Source organism: Dipodomys merriami, unplaced genomic scaffold, assembly GCF_024711535.1.
Source record: "Dipodomys merriami isolate MVZ:Mamm:240054 unplaced genomic scaffold, mDipMer1.0.p SCAF_78, whole genome shotgun sequence".
Taxonomy (NCBI): domain Eukaryota; kingdom Metazoa; phylum Chordata; class Mammalia; order Rodentia; family Heteromyidae; genus Dipodomys; species Dipodomys merriami.
Window position 1 is genome coordinate 1,802,776 of NW_027206379.1, and position 21,234 is coordinate 1,824,009.

Below are 21,234 nucleotides of genomic sequence, written 5' to 3' on the forward strand. Positions count from 1 at the left end.
GGAGATGCGGAGTCCGGAGATGTGGGTCAGGATTGTAACCCAGGCCTGGGAGCGATGTCGGGGTCGGCGTGCTGAGCCGGGGTGCCGGCGCGGTCACAGCCTGAGCCGGGGGCCCGCGGCGAGTGCGGGGGACCGGGCCGGGGCCGGGGGGGCGCGGCTGCGTCGGGGCGCGGACCGCAGCGTCCAAGGTCGGGTCTTGAGGGCGTTCTGGGGCCGGGGCGGCGGGCGGCGGGCGGCGGGCGGGGTCCTGGTCGGTCCCGGTGCGGAGTCGGCGGTGACGTCCGGAGATGTGGCCCGAGGGCGCGGGGTTCGGACCCGGGGTCCCGGGCGGCTCCGCCTCCAGGGGGCGCCGTCGGCCGCCCGCCCGCCGCCCGCCCGCCCGGCCCCTCGGCGGCTCGCTGGCGCTGTGCGCGGCAGGCGGGGCCGGAGGCGGCGGCGGCGGCGGCGGCGGCGGCTCCGGGGCGCGGGCGGCGGCGGCGGCGCCCGGACTGCAGTCCCGGCGGGAGCGGAGCGCGGAGCCGGCCCGGGCCCGAGCCGGCGCCATGGAGCGGCGCCGCCTGTGAGCGGCGGCGAGCGGAGCCGCGGGGCGCCGAGCGGGGCCGGGCGGGGCCGGGCGGGCGCCGAGGCCGAGGAGCCGCGCGGGCCGCGCCGAGCGCCAGCGGGAGCGGAGCGGAGCCTCCGGCGGCGGCGGGAGAAGCAGCGCCGCCGCCAAGATGGCCGACCTGGAGGCGGTGCTGGCCGACGTGAGCTACCTGATGGCCATGGAGAAGAGCAAGGCCACGCCGGCCGCGCGCGCCAGCAAGAAGATCCTGCTGCCCGAGCCCAGGTGAGCCGCCGGGCCGCGACCCCGGCCCGCCCCGCCCCGCCGCGCCCCGGCCCCCCGGCGCCGCGCGCCCCCCGCGCGCCCCAGCCCCGCGCCCCGCGCCCCCCGGCCCCGGGCTGCTCCCAGCCCCGCGCCCCGACCGCGCCGCCGCTTCCTGTGTCTCGCTGCCGGCCTGGTTCGCTGTCAGCCCCGCGCTGCTGCCCCCTCCCCCCGGGCCTGCCTCCATGGACCCCTCCCGCCCGGCTCCTGGCACCCCTCCGCCGCCCCTGCTCCCAGAGCCCCTGTGGGGGTCTCCACGACCCGCGGGCCGCTCGTGTCCGTGCGCCGATGTGTGGAGGCTGTTTTTGTTTGGGGGGTATTTTTTGAGGGCGGGGGAGACAAGTCTTCCGAACTCTTGCCTTCTTCTCTGATGGGGGTCACCGTCCGGGGGTTGGGTTCGCCAGTGCTTTCGGGGGGGGGGGGGGCCCGTGGTGATGGAGACCGTGGTGTACCGGTCCTCCATGCCTGGGGTTGGCTCGCAGGTGGGGAAGCGCTTCCTCCGTCCCTGGCGTGCGGTGCCCTCCCCGGGGCTGCTGCTGACCAGGGCAAGTCCCTGCACTTCACAGCTCTTGGACCCAGGCTGGCAGGCACTGATGTCATCCGTACCTGGTAGCAAAGTTTTCACTGAACAGGACACGGGTGCCAAAGCGGACAGGACGTTCGCCATAGCTGCAGCTTGCCCTGCGTTTTGTGGTAGATGGAGTGTTTTCCCATGTGGGGGATGCACGGTGGTGTGGGTCCCCTCGGGATGGGAAGGTGGTAGGACAGGTATGGGGTTGGGTCCGAGGAACAGGTGGGGAAGTTGATGCCCCAGAAGCTAGTGATCTGGCCACCACATCAAGATCTCCAGCATCTAGTACTAGATTCTAGTTTCTCTGCTGTGGTCCAAGCTGGGGCCTAGATGTCCTGCATCTGGGTGAACAGATGGGGACACGCACTGGCGGTCTTGTGATTTGAAGGTTCATCCCAGCAGTCCTCCTTCGTGCTGGAGAGCTGCCTTGCTGGTGCCCAAGTGGCCGGGGACTGGGCCTGTGCTCACTGCCAGGGTCTTACCATGGGACGTTGCTCAAGTCCCTTCCTGTTTCTGGAACTTGATTTTCACCTCTGTGAAGTTGGATGGTGTGAGCTAGGGCTGAGCCTCTGGTGTCCTTGGTCTTGGAAGCAGCAGTGCGGCTGCCTGCGGGGCCGCCCTGCTCAGCCCGCACCACCCCCACCTCTGTGCCTGCTTACTGGGTTTCAGATTGACTGAATATGAGGCCTGGGAGAAGAAAATGGTCTGTGTTTTGAGAAGACCGTTGCCCTCCCCCTCCTTTTTTTTCTAAGACGTTTGCAATCAGATTTCTCAAAACAGGAACCAGATTGACTGTCAGCCGGGGCTGCTCAGGGAGCCACCACAGTTAGACCCAGTGAGTTCTGAAATGCCAAGGCCACGAAGGGGGGAAGGGGATTCAGGTCCAGGGCAGTGAACAGTTCTTGGTGACTGCAGCCTGGAGACCCTTCTGCGAAGTGTAAGGCGGAGCTTTTTCTAGAACTCTCTGTGTTTGGGTAATCTCTCCCCAGCATGCATCACTCCTGATGGGCCCCGCCTTGGGTCGGCTCTTCAGGTGTGTTAAAACCCTGAGAAACAAGCTCTTCCTCTTTGTCTGTGCCCTTTTCTTCCTTGGTGGTGGTGGTGATGTGATAGGAGTAAGAATGGAAATTATAATAATTTATTATTTATTTTGACATCTGTCATCTCAGTTGATCCCCAAACCAAACTTGTGAGATTGCCAAAGCCTTGCCTCAAGTGTAGTAGTTGCTTAAGAATACCAGGGCTGTGTGATGTCTTATCTCATCCTGAGTCGAAACCAGGTGGCTGTGGGTTTTAGGGGAAGGGCAGGCAGCACCGGCTCTCATACAGGGTCACCATCTGCAGCATGGTATTGAGCAAGTTGCTGAGATCTGTTGAGGCCAAGAGCCTCTAACGCTGAACATGATCTGCACAGACCTGAGGCTCGCAGGCCTCCTGGGCTGGAGAGCAGGCGTGTGTGCTGCATGCCCTTGGCACAGGTGCCTTCTGCCCATCGTTACGATTGTGCCTCACTTCTGCCCAGGACTTCCCAAGTCCCCTTTCCTTCACGGAGTCCTCACAGCGGTGGCAAGCAGGCCCGGCAGGCCAAGGCCTTGAGAGCCAGAGTGAGACTTGCCTGGTCACAGAGGAGCCCTGCCTGGGGTTGGAGGTTGTTTCTTTTTTCTTTTCTTTTTTTGCCAGTCCTTGGGCTTGAACTCAGGGCCTGGGCGCTGTCCCTGAGTTCTTTTGCTCAAGGCTAGCACTTGAGCCACGGAGCCACTTCTGGTTTTTTTCTGTGTATGTGGTACTGAGGAATCGAACTCAGGACTTCATGCATGCTAGGCAAGCACTCTACCACTGAGCCACATTCTGGAAGTTGTTCCTTCAATTAGGCCAGTGCGGTTCCCTACTGCATGTTGTCTCTGTCCTCCTCACCCTGTACACCTCTGCCCTTGTCCACAGTTTGTGGGATGGGCCAGCTGACACCCCTTGTCTGGGTTGCTGGGGGTGGGTGGATGGGGTGGGTTGAACAGCAGGGCAGCCCTTGGGGTCATCTACTGTCAGAGTTTAGCCCCCTCCCTGAGGGCTGAAGTGGAAAACCAGCACGGCTAGTGCAAGGAAAAGAAGTCAGAGCTGCACACTGGTCCCTCCCGACTGGAACCCTAGCTACTCAGGAGGCTGACATCTGAGGATTAGGTTAGAAGCCAGTGCAGGCAGGAGACTCGGTGGAGCTGTGGCTCAAGTGGTAGAGCACTTGCCTTGAGCAGGAAAGCTCAGGGATGGCACCCAGGTCCTGAGTTCAAGTCCCAGGACTGGCATGAAAAAGAAGGACAAGAGGAGTGAGTTCCATGTCAGTTACAGTCACAAGGTCAGGGTCAGGCAGAGAGGCCGCGTTGGTCACCATGACAGTGCCATCAGGATTTGTTCCCACCTTGGAGTGGTCCATCTTGCCCGCCTCCCCGTGGCTGGTACCCAGGCTTGTGGCTTGGCCAGAGCTCTGCTAGCATCACAGCTCCAGTTTCCCAGGGCTGGGGAACAGGAGCAGTTGGGCATCATGCCACTGTGACTTGGCACAGGGCCTCCCCTTCTGTCACCCATAGAATTTGAGGAAACAGACCCATTCCCCGACTTCTCACAGGAGGAGGCAGCCGTGCGGGCTGGAGACCTGGCTCCCGTGTCTGCTGCGCCAGTTCACATGGGACCCAGGCAGGTCCCTTCCTCTGACCTGGCCTGCCTCCCTCCCCAGGAGCTCCCGGTGCCCCTCTGGCTGGAAGGGTCTGTGGTCTGGGCCTCCTGGGGAGGAAGTGCAGTCTCCGTTTCCCGGCAGCAGTCTCAGTCTTATAATTATCGTCATTTGCTTAATATGACCACGGAGGCCTCGTGTAATTAATCTCTAGGCTCCGGGTTGCAGAGCCCTGTCTGGGCGGTCTCAGGAGGTTCCCCTGCCCTCCCTGGTGACAGTGGCAGCCCCAGATGCCCCATGTCGGAGCCGAGTGCCTCTTGCAGCCTCTCAGCCCCTTGGCTATTTCCTGGTCCCTCCCCCACTGCAGGCGTCCTCCTGCTGCCCTCCTCCTGCTGCCCTCCTCTCGCTGGCTTCCCGCTCTCCTAGACCCTGCCACTCTTCCTCTGCTTGCTGCTGCTTCTTCATTCCTGATAGCTCTCCCCCCCCCCACCCCAGGACTTCCTGCCTCCATCCGTGGGGGAGGGGCTGCTTTCGCCCTTCTTCCTCCCTTCACTTCTCCATCCCCATGCATCCCTTACCCACCACGTTCCACTCCAGCAGCTGCCTTCTCCCCCTGCTGCCCCCCACCCTGCCCCCCAAACCAGAGTATCTCTGGGGTAGTCTCTCTCTCCCTGCAGGCCTTGCAGGCGGCTGCTGCTCCCTAGGATGTCTTTTCCCATCTGTCTCCTCTCCAGAGCTAGGGTTTCAGGGGCTTGCCATTAAGTCGCTGGCTCACCCGCCCTTGCTCCTCAGTAAATGGATTTGAAGGGAGCGTGAGCTTTACAGGTCGGGATCCGTGCTCAGGAATCTGGGCTCTGTCAGCCTGGGAATAATGTGTCCTATTAATGCACAATCCGTCCCTCGTAGTAAATTTCTGGTGACGTCAGGTGCAGCACGCTGCACTCTGCAGCAGCACCTCCTCCCAGGGCCCAGGTTCAGGGCACGTGAGCCCGGGTCCCCGGTAGGTATGGGTGGTTTCCAGCTACCTGCGCAAGGCTGTTACGGAGCAAGCAGCAGGAGCCAGGAGCGTGTGATGGTCTTGGAGGAATACACAGCCCCCACCATGCCTGCCCCATTTTCCTCAGCGCAGTCCCCGCTCCCCGCCGACTCCCAAGGTCACTGTTCTCCTCCGGATAGTTACACTTCACGCCATTTCTAGTCTGTTTCAAACGAGATGTTAAAAGTAAGGCATTCGGCTACAGCTTTCCTGTAAAACAGCATCTGGTGTCTGCATTGCTGTTTATTGCAAAGGGCAACACAGATGCCGCAGAAGTGGGTGTTGATGGCGGCGTGGGAGGGGCAGTTCTCACGGGAAGCCAGGGTGGAGGTGGAGGACAGGTCCCGCGTGGGAACTGCAGGACCAGGAGCCCTGGAACTCACAAGATGGCAGACAGGTGGGGGGCACCGTGTTGGTGTCATGTGCCTGCTGTTTGATCACGCCACCCAAGTGCCTCTTCCTGCGCGTCCTGCAGAGGAAGCTGGGAGTCTGGGTTTCTGTAGCTGTTGGCCGTGGGCTGTGCGCACAGGGCAGCCAGCGCGCGCTGCGCTTTGCCGTGGCTGTTGGTCTCTCCCATTTGGTAGTGGCCCCATGCTTAGGTCCAAGGACACTGTCAGCCCCAGGGACAGTCATTGGGAAATAATCATAAGAAACCCCAGGGGGGCTTCCTCCTGCTGCTTCCCTCTGTGCCAGCTTTCCTTGGAAATGCCCCAGGGGGCACCTCAGCTTCAGCTTGTGAACTGTTGCTTACCAAAACCCAGGGGTCCCCAGCAAGGCCACCCCAGACCTGTCCGGCTGGAGGCCAGCGGCCTCTGCCTTCCCAGCACTCCCATGGAGGGAGACCAGCATGTCTCTGGGTGGGTTTGGAGGTTTCCTCTGCTCACCAAGGACCATGGGCCCTTCCGGTGCACAGACGCTGCCCTGAGCTTGTGTGCAAGCCACCGTGAGGGACCTAGACAACCTGTGAGGCCACTGAGCCACAAGCACCCCATGGCACCAGAATGCACTGGAAGTTCTGCCCCACAGTCTGCACCCCCTTCCCGCCTGCTGTCCTGTCGCCTCAGTCTCTGCTGAGAGAGGAGGTCGTCCTCCTGCCCCCAGGACCAGGCTGGCCTGCTCTGCGGAGCCCTGCCAGCGCCTCAGCTGCAGGGTGCTGGGAATAGGGGGCGGGCACCCCTCTCCTACGGCTGTGGCCGCCCACCCCAGCATCAGACACCTCTGTGCCAAGCGCCTTCCATCCTTGGACAGGGCATGTATTACCCTCCCCCAGGGGGTCACTTCCAATGTGGCCTGGGTGAGAGTGTCACTTAACACAGAGCAGTCGCACTTTTCCTCAAAAGCCTGACTTCCACTTGGGTGCCCATGGACAGATATTGATGAATTTGGAATTTAACTTGGAACAGGTGAGGTTACTCCAAGGGCCAGAGATGAGACATTTCAGCCGCTCAGCCCGGGGCCGGCCGGTGCTCAGCCTTTAGGAGGCCCCTTCCTGTGGGTTCCTGGCAGGTGTGGAACTCAGACCTGACAAGACTGGTTAACATCGGCTCATGTTCTAGAAGTTGTGGCACAGGCTGTGAGTGAGCTGTGGGGTGTCAGGATAAGGGCTTGGGCAGCGCTGCCCTGGGGCCTGGGAGACAGATGGGACCTGGCAGGGGTCCAGTAAGCCTGGTACCTTGGGAGTGTGCCCTGCTACTCCGTCCTCTCAGGCCCCCTAGTCTGCAACTCAGTGTGGCAATTCAGCATTGCCTTAACACCGTTGATCTGCAAACAAGGAAGCTGGACGTTCAAGTCTGTGACCTCTCGGGGAGCTGGGAGAACCGTGTGGAGCCTGGCCAGCTGCCGAGCCCAGGGGCCTCAGAGGTCTCCCCAAGAGATGGGCGCTCCCGTGCCCTCATGTCTGACTACAGTCAGGCACCTGGTTCTCTCAATGATCTAGAGTAGATCGTGGGAGTCACGTGTCCCAGGGTGTGGGGTTGTTGACCTGGATTAGGGGCAGAGATGCCACTCTGGGCATGTCACCTCTGCCGACTCTGCCAGAGTCAGGGAGAGGGTGCTAGAAACAAAGGTGACCCAGCCCAGAGGCTGCCTCCACCTCCCATGCCGGCCCGTACTTGCCAAAGCAGGAGCTTGCCCTCGTGACGTTTTTCTTACCTGCCGCTCCCTCGGCCACCAGCCCTGTGGGGATAGACAGGAAACCCTAAAATTGCTACTTTGGGGGCCTTCCCTTCAAGGACTCTGCTTAGGCCTGACTTTGTGTTTGGTTGCGGGGGTGGGGGGGTTATTTTATTTAAAAAGACATCTTTCTTTTTAAGGAAGAAAATGAAGTGCTGTGGGCCCGGGAAGAATGCCGTGGCCATGCCCAGGCGTGGCTTCTGAGGGGAGGGCAGCCTTGAGCCGGGGGTCCTGGCTCCTGCCGTGCCCTGGGCCTGGGGGCAGCGGAGCCCTGGGGTCCATGGCTGTCACTGGCAGGGTCTCATAATATACATTTGCTAGAGGCCGCCTGTGTGTGTGTGTGTCCAGGCCCCAGCCTCCCTGAGCTCCTTGGTGGCCAGGACCTCCTACCAAGCTGGCCTCACTTTGCCAGTTCCCAAGAGGCTAGTCTGGGGTAAGGGGGGCTTCCCAAGACCACTGGGACCCGTCTCCCTGCCATGTCATCTGTGTCCCCGACTAATATCCCATATCTCCCTTCCAACCACCACCATGCAACAGTGACTTCTGTGATATTTTTCCCCCTCACTGCTTTTTTACATCCCCTTCCGTGGAGCAAAGGGTCCCAGAACACAAGAATCCGGTTTAGAAGCAGATTGGCCAGGCTGGGCTTGAGGGGTGTTAGAGGTCGAACTCCCTGGGGTCGCCTTCCAGGTCCCAGGGCTCCACAGCCCAGGGTCTTGGCACCTCCACAAGCCTTAGAGGAACTGCTTGAGGGCCACCCAGGGCTCCAGTCAGCAGTCTGGGCCCAGGCTGTGTCAGTATCATGTGAGCAGCTTCTCAGGGGGACCTGCTGAGTTCCGCCAGTCTTGAGTCCCTGTGAGGTTCCCGAGGCGGGGGATGCATATTGTTGGTATAACAGTGTGAGGATCCCAGGAGGGGAGGCTGGGCCAGCATGGCCGTGGGGTACATGGCCTTGGAGCCCCTCTTGGTTTGTAAAAAGCAGCCTCACTTTCCCAGAGGGGATTGGCTCTGAGCTGGCAGCGTGGACATCCTGGGGTCTCTGGGCCCCTGAACCTGGGCTGATGGCTTCTCTTTCTTTTCCTGGCTAGATACCAAGGCGTGGTAGAAGGGGGATGACGAGCTGTTGGTCAGGGCTCTACTTCCTGTAGGAGACAGCTTTTGGAGTTAGGGACTTAGGCTTGCTGCCCTGGACACAGCCTAGCTCTGGAGACTCCCTGGCACCTGAGATCCTGTGCTGCCCTGGGCCCATTGCTCTCTGTCCCGTGGGCCTCTTGCTCATCTTTGGACTGCCTGTTTTTACCTGTCCCCACCTGTCCCCACCTGCCCTAGGCTCTGCCATCCTGTTGTACTTTAGGAACCCTGTGAAGTTCTGCCTTCTCCACACAGCCCCTCCCTACCAAGGGCAGAGCCTCCCGGGCTACCAGGGCCTGCTCCAGGCTTTGGCACCTGTTCTCAGCTATCTCAGACCTGAGGCTTGCCTGAAGGGGCCAGGCTGGATCCCACAGGTCACACCCAGGGTCTTGTGTGTTCCCAGGCTACAGACCTGGCTGGCTCATGCTGTTCCCAGAGACAGGGCAGGGGGGACAGTGCCAAGCACCAAGAGCCCTGCTGTGCGGCCTTCATCCTCATGAGCTGCAGTCTCTGCATTGGAGGCCTGCTGCTGGCCCTGTCATGCTCCGGGGCCTTGTGAGCAGAACAGGCTGGTGTGAGAGCACAGTCCCCAGCCCCATACACACTTCACCTGGACAGGCGTGAGCCACGGGCACCCTGCTTTTTTTTTTTTTTTTTTTTTTTTTTTTTGTCGGCTGTGGGGCTTGAACTCTGGGCTTGGGCACTGTCCCTGCGCTCTTCAGCTCAAGGCGAGCGCCCTACCACTTGAGCCACAGCGCTATTTCCGGTTTTCTAGTGGTTTATTGGAGATAAGAGTCTCACGGACTTTCCTGCCCAGCTGGCTTTGAACCATGATCCTCAAATCTCAGCCTCCTGAGTAGTTACGATTACAGGCATGAGCCACTGGCGCCTGGCTTTTTTTTTTTTTTTTTTTTTTTAACTATTTTTAAGTTGAGATACAATTTGTATGATATAAAATATAAAATCTATCAAATTTAGATATACAGTTAGCCAGGTTTTTGTTTACCCCTTAATACCCATACATCCCTATGTGTGGGAAGTAACTCCGCACCCCTTCTTCACCACGCTGGTCCCTGGCACCCCCAAATCTGTGCTTTGTTGATTGGCCTTTTCTAGATGGATGGAAGAGGCTAAGGATGGAACCCTACAATCCATGGCCTTTTTGTCTTATGCAGTAGAGTGCTTTCAAGGCTCATCCATGCTGTGGCATGTGTCAGGGCCTCGCAACTGAGCAGGGCATCAGAATGAACAATCTGCCATTGTGAGGATGTGCCACGTTTTGTTTATCTGTTCATCCACGGATGGTTAAGACCCGGCTGCTGGGATTTGGCTAAGTTCCCAAAGCCAGCACAGCAGCACTGGACCAAGCTTGTGCAGGCAGTGGGCCTCAAAGCCAGAGGCTATCTGCTGGCCACTACCTTGGGGGCAAGATAAGAGAGTAGGCCCAACAGATGGGGTCACTCCCTGGAAGGGGCCAGGACGTGGAGTTGGAGAGTGCCCTGACTCGGGCTTCTGGACAGGGCAGCGCCTGCAGCCTGGGGACCTTAGGGGCCTCTGCTCACTGTGCTCCTCTGCCGGCAGCATCCGCAGTGTCATGCAGAAGTACCTGGAAGACAGAGGAGAAGTCACCTTTGAGAAGATCTTCTCCCAGAAGCTGGGTGAGTGAACCACAGCTCTGCCAGCCTGGGAGCCCCCCAAGGAGGACTCTGAAGTTGGCTTCCTGCCAACACCCCTAACTCCCCCAGCTGACTTGGGCCATGTGCCCCTCTCCCAGGAAGGACCCTCCCCCTCCACTCAGAGTCCTCCAGGTGGCTCCAAGGGCTGCTCTGGGTCAGGCGGTGACCCTTGTGTCCTAGCCCCTGGCTATCAGCCCTGGGAGGCCCCGTGGTGGGGGTGGGGGTGGGGGTGGGGGCCAGCAGTCTTCCCAGGCCGCCAGGGAAGTTCCTCCTTTGGGGTTTTTGTTTTTGAGAGTTGCAGCTTCCCCTTGGCTAAGCCACAGCTGCTCTGGGCCGTTGGTAGAACTGACAGGAAGAGGCGGGGCGTTTCCTGTGGCGCCTGCCTAGCTGTGGTTGGCCCAGCCCCGCCCCCCATGGGCCACTGAGCAACCTGCCTCCTCTGGGCTCCTCCATCCTTCCTCCCTGTGTCTGGAAGTTTCATGCCATCAGCACCCTTTCCCCCCCTTCTCCCCCCCCCCGCCCCCCCCCCGCCCCGACCCAGAGGGCAAGCTTGGGGTATGTTTAGGGAAGCAGCTGTAGCCATGCTCAGTTCTGATTTAGCTTTCCCAGGGCAGGAGCTCAGCTCTGAACTCTGGAGGTGGCCTGGCGCAATCAGGCCTTGGAGGTCAGCTGGAAGAGTTGGAGTGACGGGGAGCATACAGCTTGGGTTCTAGGCTTGGGCTGTGGCAAACTGGGCAAATTGTCTCACCTCTCTGAACTTAATGCTGTCCTCCTCTGGGAAAGGGGACTCAGGGACCCCCTGCCCACATACCACAGGGACCAAGGAGGTGGATCTAGTGAGCACTTTGCTCTGTTGACAATTCACTTGAAAGCACTGTATTACAAGTCCAGGCTGGGGCTCAGGTTACGACTAAAGTAGACTATAGAGCACTTTGTTTGTGGTTCTGGTTTCAACCCTAATAAATAAATTCTAAAAAAAGAAATGAAGCTAGGTGCTGGTGGCTTCTACATATAATTCTAGCTACTTAGGAGGCTGAGATCTGAGAATTGTGGTTCAAAGCCAGCCTAGGCAAGAGTCTGTGAGACTCTTATCTCCAATAAACTACCCCCCAAAAAAATCCAGAACTGGAGCTTTAGCTCAAGTGGTAGAGTGCTGGTCTTAAGCAAAAGAAGCTTAGGGACAGGACCCAGGCCCTGAGTTCAAGCCCTAGAAATGACACCAAAATAAATAAAATAAATAAATAAAGCCCAGCATAAATGCCAGCACCTGGAAGCGTAGGTCTTTGATTCTATTAAGACAGTTCCCCCAAAGAGGTGTGAGAAACCACTAGCACAACACAATTACCCCTGTGGAACTAGAGCACGAGGAGGAAGCAGAGCGGCCTTCAATCTGCTTTGTTCTCTGGCAGTTGCTCTGGGCTCGGGCTCAGTTCCTGCTCTCTGCTCCAAGGCTTCCCCAGGCACCTGCCCCTGGGTCAAGGAGCCTCTGCCACCTGCCTGACAGCTCTCTCTAAGCCTCAGTTTCCTCAATGAGACTTGCCCTCCTGGTCAGGGCTGTTGTCAGATATGAGGGGGCAAGAACAGGACAGGGATCCTCCCTCACAGCTGCCTCCCTCCTGCTGCAGCCTGACCTGGCCCAGATGGCCTGGGCCTCTGGAGGCCCTGGCACTGGCTCTTTGCACCCGATAGCCCTCGGTGGATGGTGTCACTCACACAGAGGAATAGGGGCTGTGCTGCAGTCAGGCCCAGGGCTTGGCACCATGCTGGGCTCCTGATGGCACCAGCGCCCTTCCTCTCTACCTAGGAGGCTTACCATTTCCAGCTGTGATCTGCAGAAGCAGATTCTAGGAAAAGGGTAGCAGCCTCAAACCCCAGCCTGAGGTCCAGGCATCTTTGGGTTGACAGCCACCTTGGTGGCCATGTTGGAAGCCTCTGTCTGAGGTAGAGACATCATCTGCTGCTGCTTTAGACAATTCTCCTCAGAGCCCCCTAACCTGCTCCATCTGTGGAGATGGGACAGTCTCTGAGAGTCCCTGATTGTTTTCAGGGTACCTGCTCTTCCGAGACTTCTGCCTGAACCATCTTGAAGAGGCCAAGCCCCTGGTAGAGTTCTACGAGGAGGTGAGGTGGACGGGCTGCGGGGAAGGGGAGGGGCTCGGCCTCGGCCTTGGCCTCGGCGCCGCTTGCCCTGCTGGATGCAGACCATCTATGGGTCCTACTTTCCAGATCAAGAAATATGAGAAGCTGGAGACGGAGGAGGAGCGCGTGGCTCGCAGCCGGGAGATCTTCGACTCCTACATCATGAAGGAGCTGCTGGCCTGCTCGCATGTGAGTGTCAGGCCAGATCCTCCTCAGGCCACCACCACGTGCTGGCTCCAAGTGACAGGGTTAGAAGGGAAGAAAGGGCCCTGTTGAGGATTCATGGCCCCCTCTGTCTTTCCCAGCCCTTCTCAAAGAGTGCCACGGAGCATGTCCAGGGCCACCTGATGAAGAAGCAGGTGCCTCCGGATCTCTTCCAGGTATATGCTAGACTCATTTCCTCTGGGCCCCACACTGCCTTGGACTGTCCAAGGACAGAAGCCTGGGAAGCTGGGGATGGAGCCTGGGCCAATGGTCTGAGGGGCTCAGTCACCAACTTCCAGTTTCCTCCGTAGCCCTACATTGAGGAGATTTGTCAGAACCTCCGAGGGGATGTGTTCCAGAAGTTCATTGAGAGGTGAGTGAGGCTCGGCATAGTAGAAAGGCCAGAAGCCGCCTGTCTAGGCTAGGAGTGGGAAATAGGGCAGGTCCCGCGCTCTTCCACGCTCAGCGGCTGGGGTTTTCTTCCTGCTCCCACCTTTGCACCAGGCTGCTCAAAGCCAATCCCCGGACAACCTCAGTCTTTCTCTCCCACAGACCATCTAATACCTTGGCAAGGCGTCTCCCCCCCCCCCTCCCCACCTGGGCTGAAGAACATCAGGGCAGAGGCAGGTCTGGGCGTGAGAGGACATACTGCTCCTCCTGGCTTGCACAACCAGTGTGAACAGACTGTAGGCAGATCTAGGAAATGACTTTTTGTTGTTGTTCATCCTGCAACTTGAACTCAGGGCCTGGACACTGTCCCTGAGCTTACTTGCTGAAGGTGAGCACTCTTACCACTTTGAGCTACTTCTGGTTTCCTGGTGGTAAATTGTAGTCTCATGGATTTTCCTGCCTGGGTTGAGATCCTCAGCTCTCAGCCTTCTGTGTAGCTAGGATTACAGACGTGAGCCACCGGTGCCTGGCCAAAGTAACTTTTTTTTTAGGGGGCTAGCTGCCCAGCCATGGAGTGGATGGCTTCCCAGGGACTGAGCTCTGTGTGGTTGGAGGTGTAGTAACAGCTCAGCAATGAGACATGGTGGAGGATGGAGTAGCAGGAAGTCATGGTGGACTGGAGACCTGTCTTAGCTTCTCTGATCCCAGTAGGACTCTATGGCTCAGTGGCCAAGGCCAGGGCAAGCCAAGCCACAGAGGCCCAGAGAGTTTCCATATCCACTTTCCCGGGATCTCAGGGAAGGGCAGAGGCTAGATAGGTTCATGCTGGCCTTGTTCTGTCTACTCTGAGACCCGCCTGAACCTGGTCCTCATCTCTTTCAGTGACAAGTTCACACGGTTCTGCCAGTGGAAGAATGTGGAACTCAACATCCATGTGAGTGGTCTGGGGGCACTGAGGTGGCTGGGGAGCCGGGGGGTTGCGGGGTAGGGAACGGGGGTGATTCAGGGCTCTGGGGAGCCGGGGAAGCCAGGCCTGGGACAGTGGGAGTCGATCAGAGCTCTGCCTTTAGCACCACAGTGGTGGCTCTGGGGTCAGTGCCAGGATCATAGTGGGAGGCAGCTTTGCAGGTAGAAGACCCTGGCACAGGGTCTGCCCCTGCTGCTCAGGCGCTTCTGCCCTGGAGCTGGGCCCAGGCACCCTGCCGTGACCCCAGCTCTTGCCACCCTGCAGTTGACCATGAACGACTTCAGTGTGCATCGTATCATCGGGCGCGGGGGCTTCGGCGAGGTCTACGGGTGCCGGAAAGCAGACACCGGCAAGATGTGAGCATCCTGCCTGGCTGGCCTGGGGTGGGACGGACGAGGGAGGGGTCAGGCTTCTAGATCCTAGAGGGCCCTGTGCAAAACCGCTGTGCAGTGCCCCCTTGCCCCAGGCTCTGTCCAGGGCTCATACCTTGTTCTCTCCCTCTTCCTGTGGGTTCCTTGGGAACCCCTACCTGCCAGCACCCTCTGCCCTCTCGGAACCCCTGGTTTATGTCACATATGTGTCCTGCACCTAGTCTTCCCCACAAGTCCCCTGAGGCAGCTTGGAGCTCTGCCTGGCATGGGGGATGGACTGTAGCTGACCCTCCTCTTCCCCAACAGGTACGCCATGAAGTGTCTGGACAAGAAGCGCATAAAGATGAAGCAGGGAGAGACCCTGGCCCTGAACGAGCGCATAATGCTTTCCCTCGTCAGCACTGGGGTGAGCTGGGCAGCCAGGTGGGCCCCCAGAGCAGCCTTTGGCGAGGGGCCCTGGGCAGCGTCTCTAACCACCCACTCCCCCCAGGACTGCCCCTTCATCGTCTGCATGTCATATGCATTCCACACGCCAGACAAGCTCAGCTTCATCCTGGACCTCATGAACGGTGAGTGCGGTTGTCTGCCCCGGGTGAGCTTTGGCCCAGACCAGAGCCCGAAGCTGAGTGCCTCCCCGGGCTACCCCCTCCAGGCGGGGACCTGCATTACCACCTCTCCCAGCACGGGGTCTTCTCGGAGGCCGACATGCGCTTCTACGCCGCCGAGATCATCCTGGGTCTAGAACACATGCACAACCGCTTTGTCGTCTACAGGGACCTAAAGGTAAAGGCCCCCAGTCTTCTGCACACTTGTCACCCTCCCCTCTGCCTCCTCACCCTTCCTCTGAGCCACTTTCTGGGTTCAGGCTGTGATTGGGCAAAGGGAGGAAGAGTCCACCTGCGGCCTGGTCCTTGGGCACCCATAGTTCTATCCATGAAAACACTTCACTGGTCTCCTGCCTGTGGCAGGGTGGGTAGCTCACTGGTTTCCTCCACAGCCTGCCAATATCCTTCTGGACGAGCATGGCCACGTGCGCATCTCGGATCTGGGCCTGGCCTGTGACTTCTCCAAGAAGAAACCTCATGCCAGCGTGTGAGTGCCCCGCCATCCCTGCCCTTCCCGAGTGCCTTCCCCACACCCACTCACAGCCTCTGCTCCCACAGGGGCACCCATGGGTACATGGCTCCTGAAGTCCTGCAGAAGGGCGTGGCCTATGACAGCAGCGCGGACTGGTTCTCTCTGGGCTGCATGCTCTTCAAGTTGCTGCGGGGGTGAGTGGGCCTTGCTCCGGGGGACCAGATCAAGAGTCCCTCTTCTCCACGCTGGGGAGGAAGCCCAGGAGAGGAGCCTTTGGCTGCCTGGGCCTATACAAGTAGCACCACCCCTCCTTCGGGACAAAACTCATTCATTTCATGCTTTCTACCTCAGTTTCTCCATTCTTGTTCTTTGATCTTCGTGTTTGGGCCTTTCTTACCTAGGCACAGCCCCTTCCGGCAGCACAAGACCAAAGACAAGCACGAGATTGATCGAATGACGTTGACGATGGTGAGCGTAAGGGTCTCAGTACTGGGCCCCAGCGGGGCTGGGATCTGCAGAGGGTGCGAGGGTCGTGGAGTTTCAGTTCTCATCAACCAGCAGAGCTCTCTAGCCATTAATCTCCTTTTGTGCCCTGTGGTGCGGACGTCTTGTCCCTTACAGTGTTGCCTAAGCTCCCACTTGCTGGGGCCAGTCGAGAAGCCTGCGCCTCTCCCTAGTGGGCCAGCGCTTCTGCCTTGCCTCTGCTAACCTGCTTCTCCTCCCTGCAGGCCGTGGAGCTGCCTGACTCCTTCTCCCCAGAACTCCGCTCCCTGCTGGAGGGCTTGCTGCAGAGGGACGTCAACCGGAGGCTGGGCTGCCTGGGCCGTGGGTGAGTGCCCTGGCCAGCCTGTCCAGGGCCTCTGGCTGTGCCCCTTCATCCAGAGGCCCCTCCCTATTTTGGAGAGCTGCAAGCGGGGTCACAGCCGGCCTTGTCTGGTGACCTCAGGTGGCAAGACTGACTGAGTACAGAGCTGCTGGAGCTGGCTGGGCACTGGCTTCCAGAGGCCCCTGTAACAAAGATGAACCAAGACGAGGACAACCCGAAGAGCAGTGTTTCATGTTTGTGGATAGCTGCCAAGTGCAGGGCAAGGTGCTGCAAGATTACCAGTGTTAGAACTCGACAGCTCTGTGGTGTGGCAGCTGCTGGGCTCAATGTTTAGGGACTTGCCCAGCATCACACCGCCAGAATGGCGGAGCCAGGAGTGAATCCTAGGCCCCACGGCCTGGCCTTAGCCTGACTCGGGTGCTGCAGAGCCCTCCTAGCTAATGGGCATCTCCCCACAGGGCTCAGGAGGTCAAGGAGAGCCCCTTCTTCCGCTCGCTGGACTGGCAGATGGTCTTCTTGCAGAAGGTAAGGGTCAGTGTGGGGCTGGGAGGGGCGCCTGCAGCCCTCCACCGTGCTGACACCTGACCTGCTCTGTGCAGTACCCACCCCCTCTCATCCCCCCACGGGGGGAGGTGAATGCTGCCGACGCCTTCGACATTGGCTCCTTTGATGAGGAAGATACAAAAGGAATCAAGGTACTGCCCCTTGCCTGACCGCATGGAGCCCTGGGCCCAGCTTGGGTGGGCTCTTGTCCCTCCTCTGCCCCTGTGACACTTCATGCCAGCCCATGCCACGGGCACTGCTTCTCTCCCCAAACCTCCCTGGGGTTGGCAGGTGGGCCAGACCTTCCCTGCTCCAGGGTCCCGGGCGGGCAGTCCCATGGCCGATGATATTCTGGCACCTCTGTCCGTCCACATGTGTCTGCCCTGTCCACCTCATAAAGTTACTAGACAGCGACCAGGAGCTGTACCGAAACTTCCCTCTCACCATCTCCGAGCGGTGGCAGCAAGAGGTAGCTGAGACCGTCTTCGACACCATCAATGCTGAGACGGATCGGCTAGAGGCCCGCAAAAAAGCCAAAAACAAGCAGCTGGGTCACGAGGAAGGTGAGGCTCTGACCTGAGAAGCAGCGGGTGTACTGTGCGCTGCAGAAATGAGGAGCAGGCCGGGGTCAGGGAGCTCACCTGAATATTAGCCAGCAAAGGCTGCAGGGCTGAGCCTGGTGTTGGCTCTCATGGCAGACTACGCCCTGGGCAAGGACTGCATCATGCACGGCTACATGTCCAAGATGGGCAACCCCTTCCTGACCCAGTGGCAGCGGCGGTACTTCTACCTGTTCCCCAACCGGCTCGAGTGGCGGGGAGAAGGCGAGGCCCCGGTAAGGACTAGTGCCAGGGCTGGGTGCTGGCCTGGGGTGTCCGCTGACCTGCCCTCACACCCTGCCCCGCCCTGCAGCAGAGCCTGCTGACCATGGAGGAGATCCAGTCAGTGGAGGAGACACAGATCAAGGAGCGCAAGTGCCTCCTGCTCAAGATCCGCGGGGGCAAGCAGTTTGTTCTGCAGTGTGATGTGAGTGGGGGTCCTGGGTGCAGGCGTGGGTGTGGGCCGGTGGGCACTGCCCGAGCTGACAGAGCCTGAGTGAATGCAGAGCGACCCCGAGCTGGTGCAGTGGAAGAAGGAGCTGCGCGACGCCTACCGCGAGGCCCAGCAGCTGGTGCAGCGGGTGCCCAAGATGAAGAACAAGCCACGCTCGCCCGTGGTGGAGCTGAGCAAGGTGCCACTGATCCAGCGTGGCAGTGCCAACGGCCTCTGACCTGCCCGCCCGCCTGCCACCTGCCCGCCTTTTGTAAACCTCTAATTTATTTTGTCGAATTTTTATTATTTGTTTTCCCGCAAAGCGGAAAAGGTTTTATTTTGTAGTTATTGTGATTTCCTGTGGCCCCAGCCTGGCCCAGCCCCCAGGGAGGGGCCTGCTTGCCTCGGCTCCTGCTGCCACCAACTCAGCCACTGTCCAGTGCCCTTTGCCCCAACTCCTGGGCTGCCCAATCCCAGTGTCTTCCTGTTGGGGAGAGCAGCAGCCCCCCAGCAGCCCCCCGCCCTTCCCTGGGGCGAAGCCACATGGAGCTGTGCCACTTAACTCTCCAGGCTGGGCTCTGCCAGTGGCCTGGCCGAGTGGCCTAGCATTCCCCATCCCAGGGGAGGGCACAGCGTAGGGATGCTACTTGAACTTTCCCACCATAGCTCCTCCTGTGAAAGGGACAGAGCCCCACCTGTCCTGTGCTTTGGCGCCTGGTGAGGAGAGAGCCCTTGCCTCTCTGGCCCCTGAAGCCTTCTGTAGTGACTGGGGTTCCTGGGCCGTTGTTCAGACTAAGTCCCTGTGTCACTGCTGCTCCCATCCCCTCTTCCCTGGACCCTGTGGGGCTTGGCAGCCCCCTCGTCCTCTCAGTGAGTGCCCAGGGTTAAGGAGCACAGAAAGGCATCTGAGGTTTGGGCTCGCACAGCCTAGCCTGGCTCCTGGGTCTTCGCAACCCTGGGCTGGGTGAGGCTCCTATGCCCAGGACCACAGTAGGCCAGCCTGGGCAGGAGGGTGGCACAGCAAGAAGGGGGCCTGCTGGGGCCAGCCCTCCTTGCCCCAGCGAATGTGTCCTCACCCTTGGCTGTCCAGCCCCACAGCCCACGTCCTGTCAGTGCCACCGCCCATGGCGCCACCTCGCCACCGCATGCCCCCTCGTGCCAGTCGCGCTGCCGTGTGTGGTGTTGCGCCCTCTCCCTGGGCCGGGTCAGTGCCCCCCCCCTTGTCTACTCACTCCCGGGGCGTTTCTTTGCCGATTTTTGAATGTGATTTTAAAGAGTGGAAAATGAGAATATGCGTTTTTATAAAAAATGGTGCCTGACCCCTTGCTGTCTCAGACTCTCCTTGTACCTGGTGACCGTTTTCTGCCGGTCCGGCCCTGAGGAAGTCTTGGTGACAACTCATCACTGTGGCCTGGCCTCCAGCGTGGCCTTCTCTTTGCCTCCCCCCCGTTCCCAGCTGCCCGTGCGCTCTCCTTGTTACCCCTTTTGCTCCCAGGATGAAAGGAAGTCTGGCTACCTCCCAGGTGAGGATACACTTGTGGCCATGTTTGGACTGACCGGGGCCGTCTCTGCCTTGCTGAGCACCCCATGTGTCAGGTGGTATGCTGAATGCCTACTCCACCCCAAAAGGACAGCCCCACACTGGCACCTTTCCTTGGTCATCTCTGGCTTTGGTCACTCTTGCCTCACTCTGCAGCCCCCAGCACCTAAGGGGTACCCAGCATCACATGCCTCTCAGTCAGCTTCCTTTCCCCATGTCCCTGCCTCCCGGCCCCTGGGTGATGGGGCATGGGACAGGTAGACCTGCTAGACCAGGCTGAGGCCAGAGCGCAGCAGAGGGGCAGTATGCACCGGAGGAAGGCTGTCCTGGGGCACCTGCTGAGGAAGCAGCCTTGAGCTGGGCCTCTAGCATTGCAGTGGGCGTTGGTGCAGATGTTTTCTTAATTCAGGAGGGGTCGGTCACTCATGAGTGGCTCAGGTCAGTGAACCAGGCCTGGGCCCTTGGAAATAGCAGATGTAACCTAGTACAGAACCCTGGTGTACTTGACTGCAACACGGAACTAAGAACAGACTTGGAGGCAGAACTTGCTGAAGGGTCGGAGCAGGGCTGGGGTCATGCAAGCTGGCTCTAAAACAACTGACTGGTCACTATGCAGGAGGAATAGAGAAAAGCAGAGGACAGGAGACAGTGACCTGGACTTAACTGCTGCTTCTAATTAGGGAAGACATCCTCAGCACAATGGAATAGATGAAAGAGGCCAGATGGAAGAATATGGCCTAAGAAAGGACCGTATTCCTCCAGTGAGGTGGTGGGCATCCAAGACGAGACATGATGAGGCTGTGATACCAGGCAGAGGCAGGACAGCTCACAGGATAGCTGGCCTGAGAGGAAGAGGGTGTAACTGGACTTGGCTTTGGAAACCTTAATATGACTGTGGGTTACCTGGGCCCCTATATGTCTCAAAGATGGCACTAAGGTGACAATAGGAACAGACTCGCAGCTGGGGAAAGATCAGGGTGGGAAAGAGGGCTGGCAGGAAACTGTTCAAGGTTGCAGCAATCCAGAGGGTCTGGACCTGAGAAGGTCCTGCTAGATGTGGGTTTAAGCGGGCTTAGGGGAAAGGACAGCATCTCTGAGAAATGTAAAGAACAGCAGAGCCAGACTTTAGCTCTGAACCTTCAGAAGAAGCTGCTGAGCAGGTGTAGCCCTCCTGGACATTACAGGTGTGGGCCTCATGACGCCAGAGAATGGCCTCATGACACCAGGGCGGCAGGGACCTCAGATGGCTTGGGAGACAACTTCAATGAAAAGTTAGGTAAAAACCGCCCTGACACCCAGGGGAAGGACCCTCAAATCCTTCCCAGTTACACTAGTCATTTTACAAACAGGGACACGGGCCTAGCCTTGGCAAGCCTGGCTGCAGCCTTTCCACCAACAAAACCAGGATGGGGCACCCCAGGCCAGGCCTCCGGGACTGGCCTAAGTGAAGCTGGCCAAGGCCCTCACTCTAGTTCCTGTGCCGGTGGAGGTGCCCACCATTTCAGAACCTTCCTTTCCTGACACTGGCAGCAGCGCGCAGCCTCTGCAAGAGGGTCCGAGATCGCCGTGGATGGTCCCTGCAGAGCGCCCGCACCCCAACCCAGTACTGGCCCCCCGGTCCCAGGGCCCGGGGCGCGGCCGCCTCCCTCGGCCGCGGAGTGGTGGCTGCCTGGGCGGGAGGGACCGGCGCTAATGTGCCTGCATCTAAGGGGTTCCATCTCCAGAGCGCCCGGGGCGCTGCCTGGCAGCGAGGGGCCGGAACTTCCCGCCTCACACGCACACGAGCTAGTCGGTGCTCCCGGGACTGGGAGTAGGGAGCGGGCGGGGTCTACCGGGGAAATGCGGCGACCCCCAGCTCCGAGAGCCTGGCCACCCGCCGCGCGCGCAGGCGCACACGCGAGCATCAGCTCAGGCCCCCGCCCCGCCTCGGGCCCCGCCCTCCACTTCCGGGCCTGCGGGAAGGGGGGGTCTGCGCAGAGCCTGGGGCGCCCCCTGCAGGTAGGGCGGAGCTGCGGCCAGGCCCCGCCCCTGGAAC

At 59.6% G+C, this 21,234-nt stretch overlaps 1 protein-coding gene across 1 annotated transcript; it reads left to right on the forward strand.

Moving 5' to 3' along the window:
• The first annotated feature begins 594 nt into the window (after nucleotides 1-594).
• On the forward strand, nucleotides 595-18,978 carry LOC138818767 (beta-adrenergic receptor kinase 1). Its single transcript, XM_070009857.1, has 21 exons — nucleotides 595-826; nucleotides 10,016-10,092; nucleotides 12,158-12,231; nucleotides 12,337-12,438; nucleotides 12,555-12,629; nucleotides 12,765-12,826; nucleotides 13,726-13,777; nucleotides 14,075-14,166; nucleotides 14,488-14,587; nucleotides 14,672-14,750; nucleotides 14,834-14,964; nucleotides 15,179-15,273; nucleotides 15,345-15,452; nucleotides 15,660-15,726; nucleotides 15,987-16,087; nucleotides 16,543-16,609; nucleotides 16,684-16,779; nucleotides 17,028-17,190; nucleotides 17,326-17,462; nucleotides 17,540-17,653; nucleotides 17,733-18,978. The coding sequence occupies exons 1-21, from the start codon at nucleotides 714-716 to the stop codon at nucleotides 17,895-17,897; spliced, it is 2,070 nt and encodes a 689-aa protein (XP_069865958.1). The 5' UTR covers nucleotides 595-713; the 3' UTR covers nucleotides 17,898-18,978.
• The last annotated feature ends 2,256 nt before the right edge of the window (nucleotides 18,979-21,234 follow it).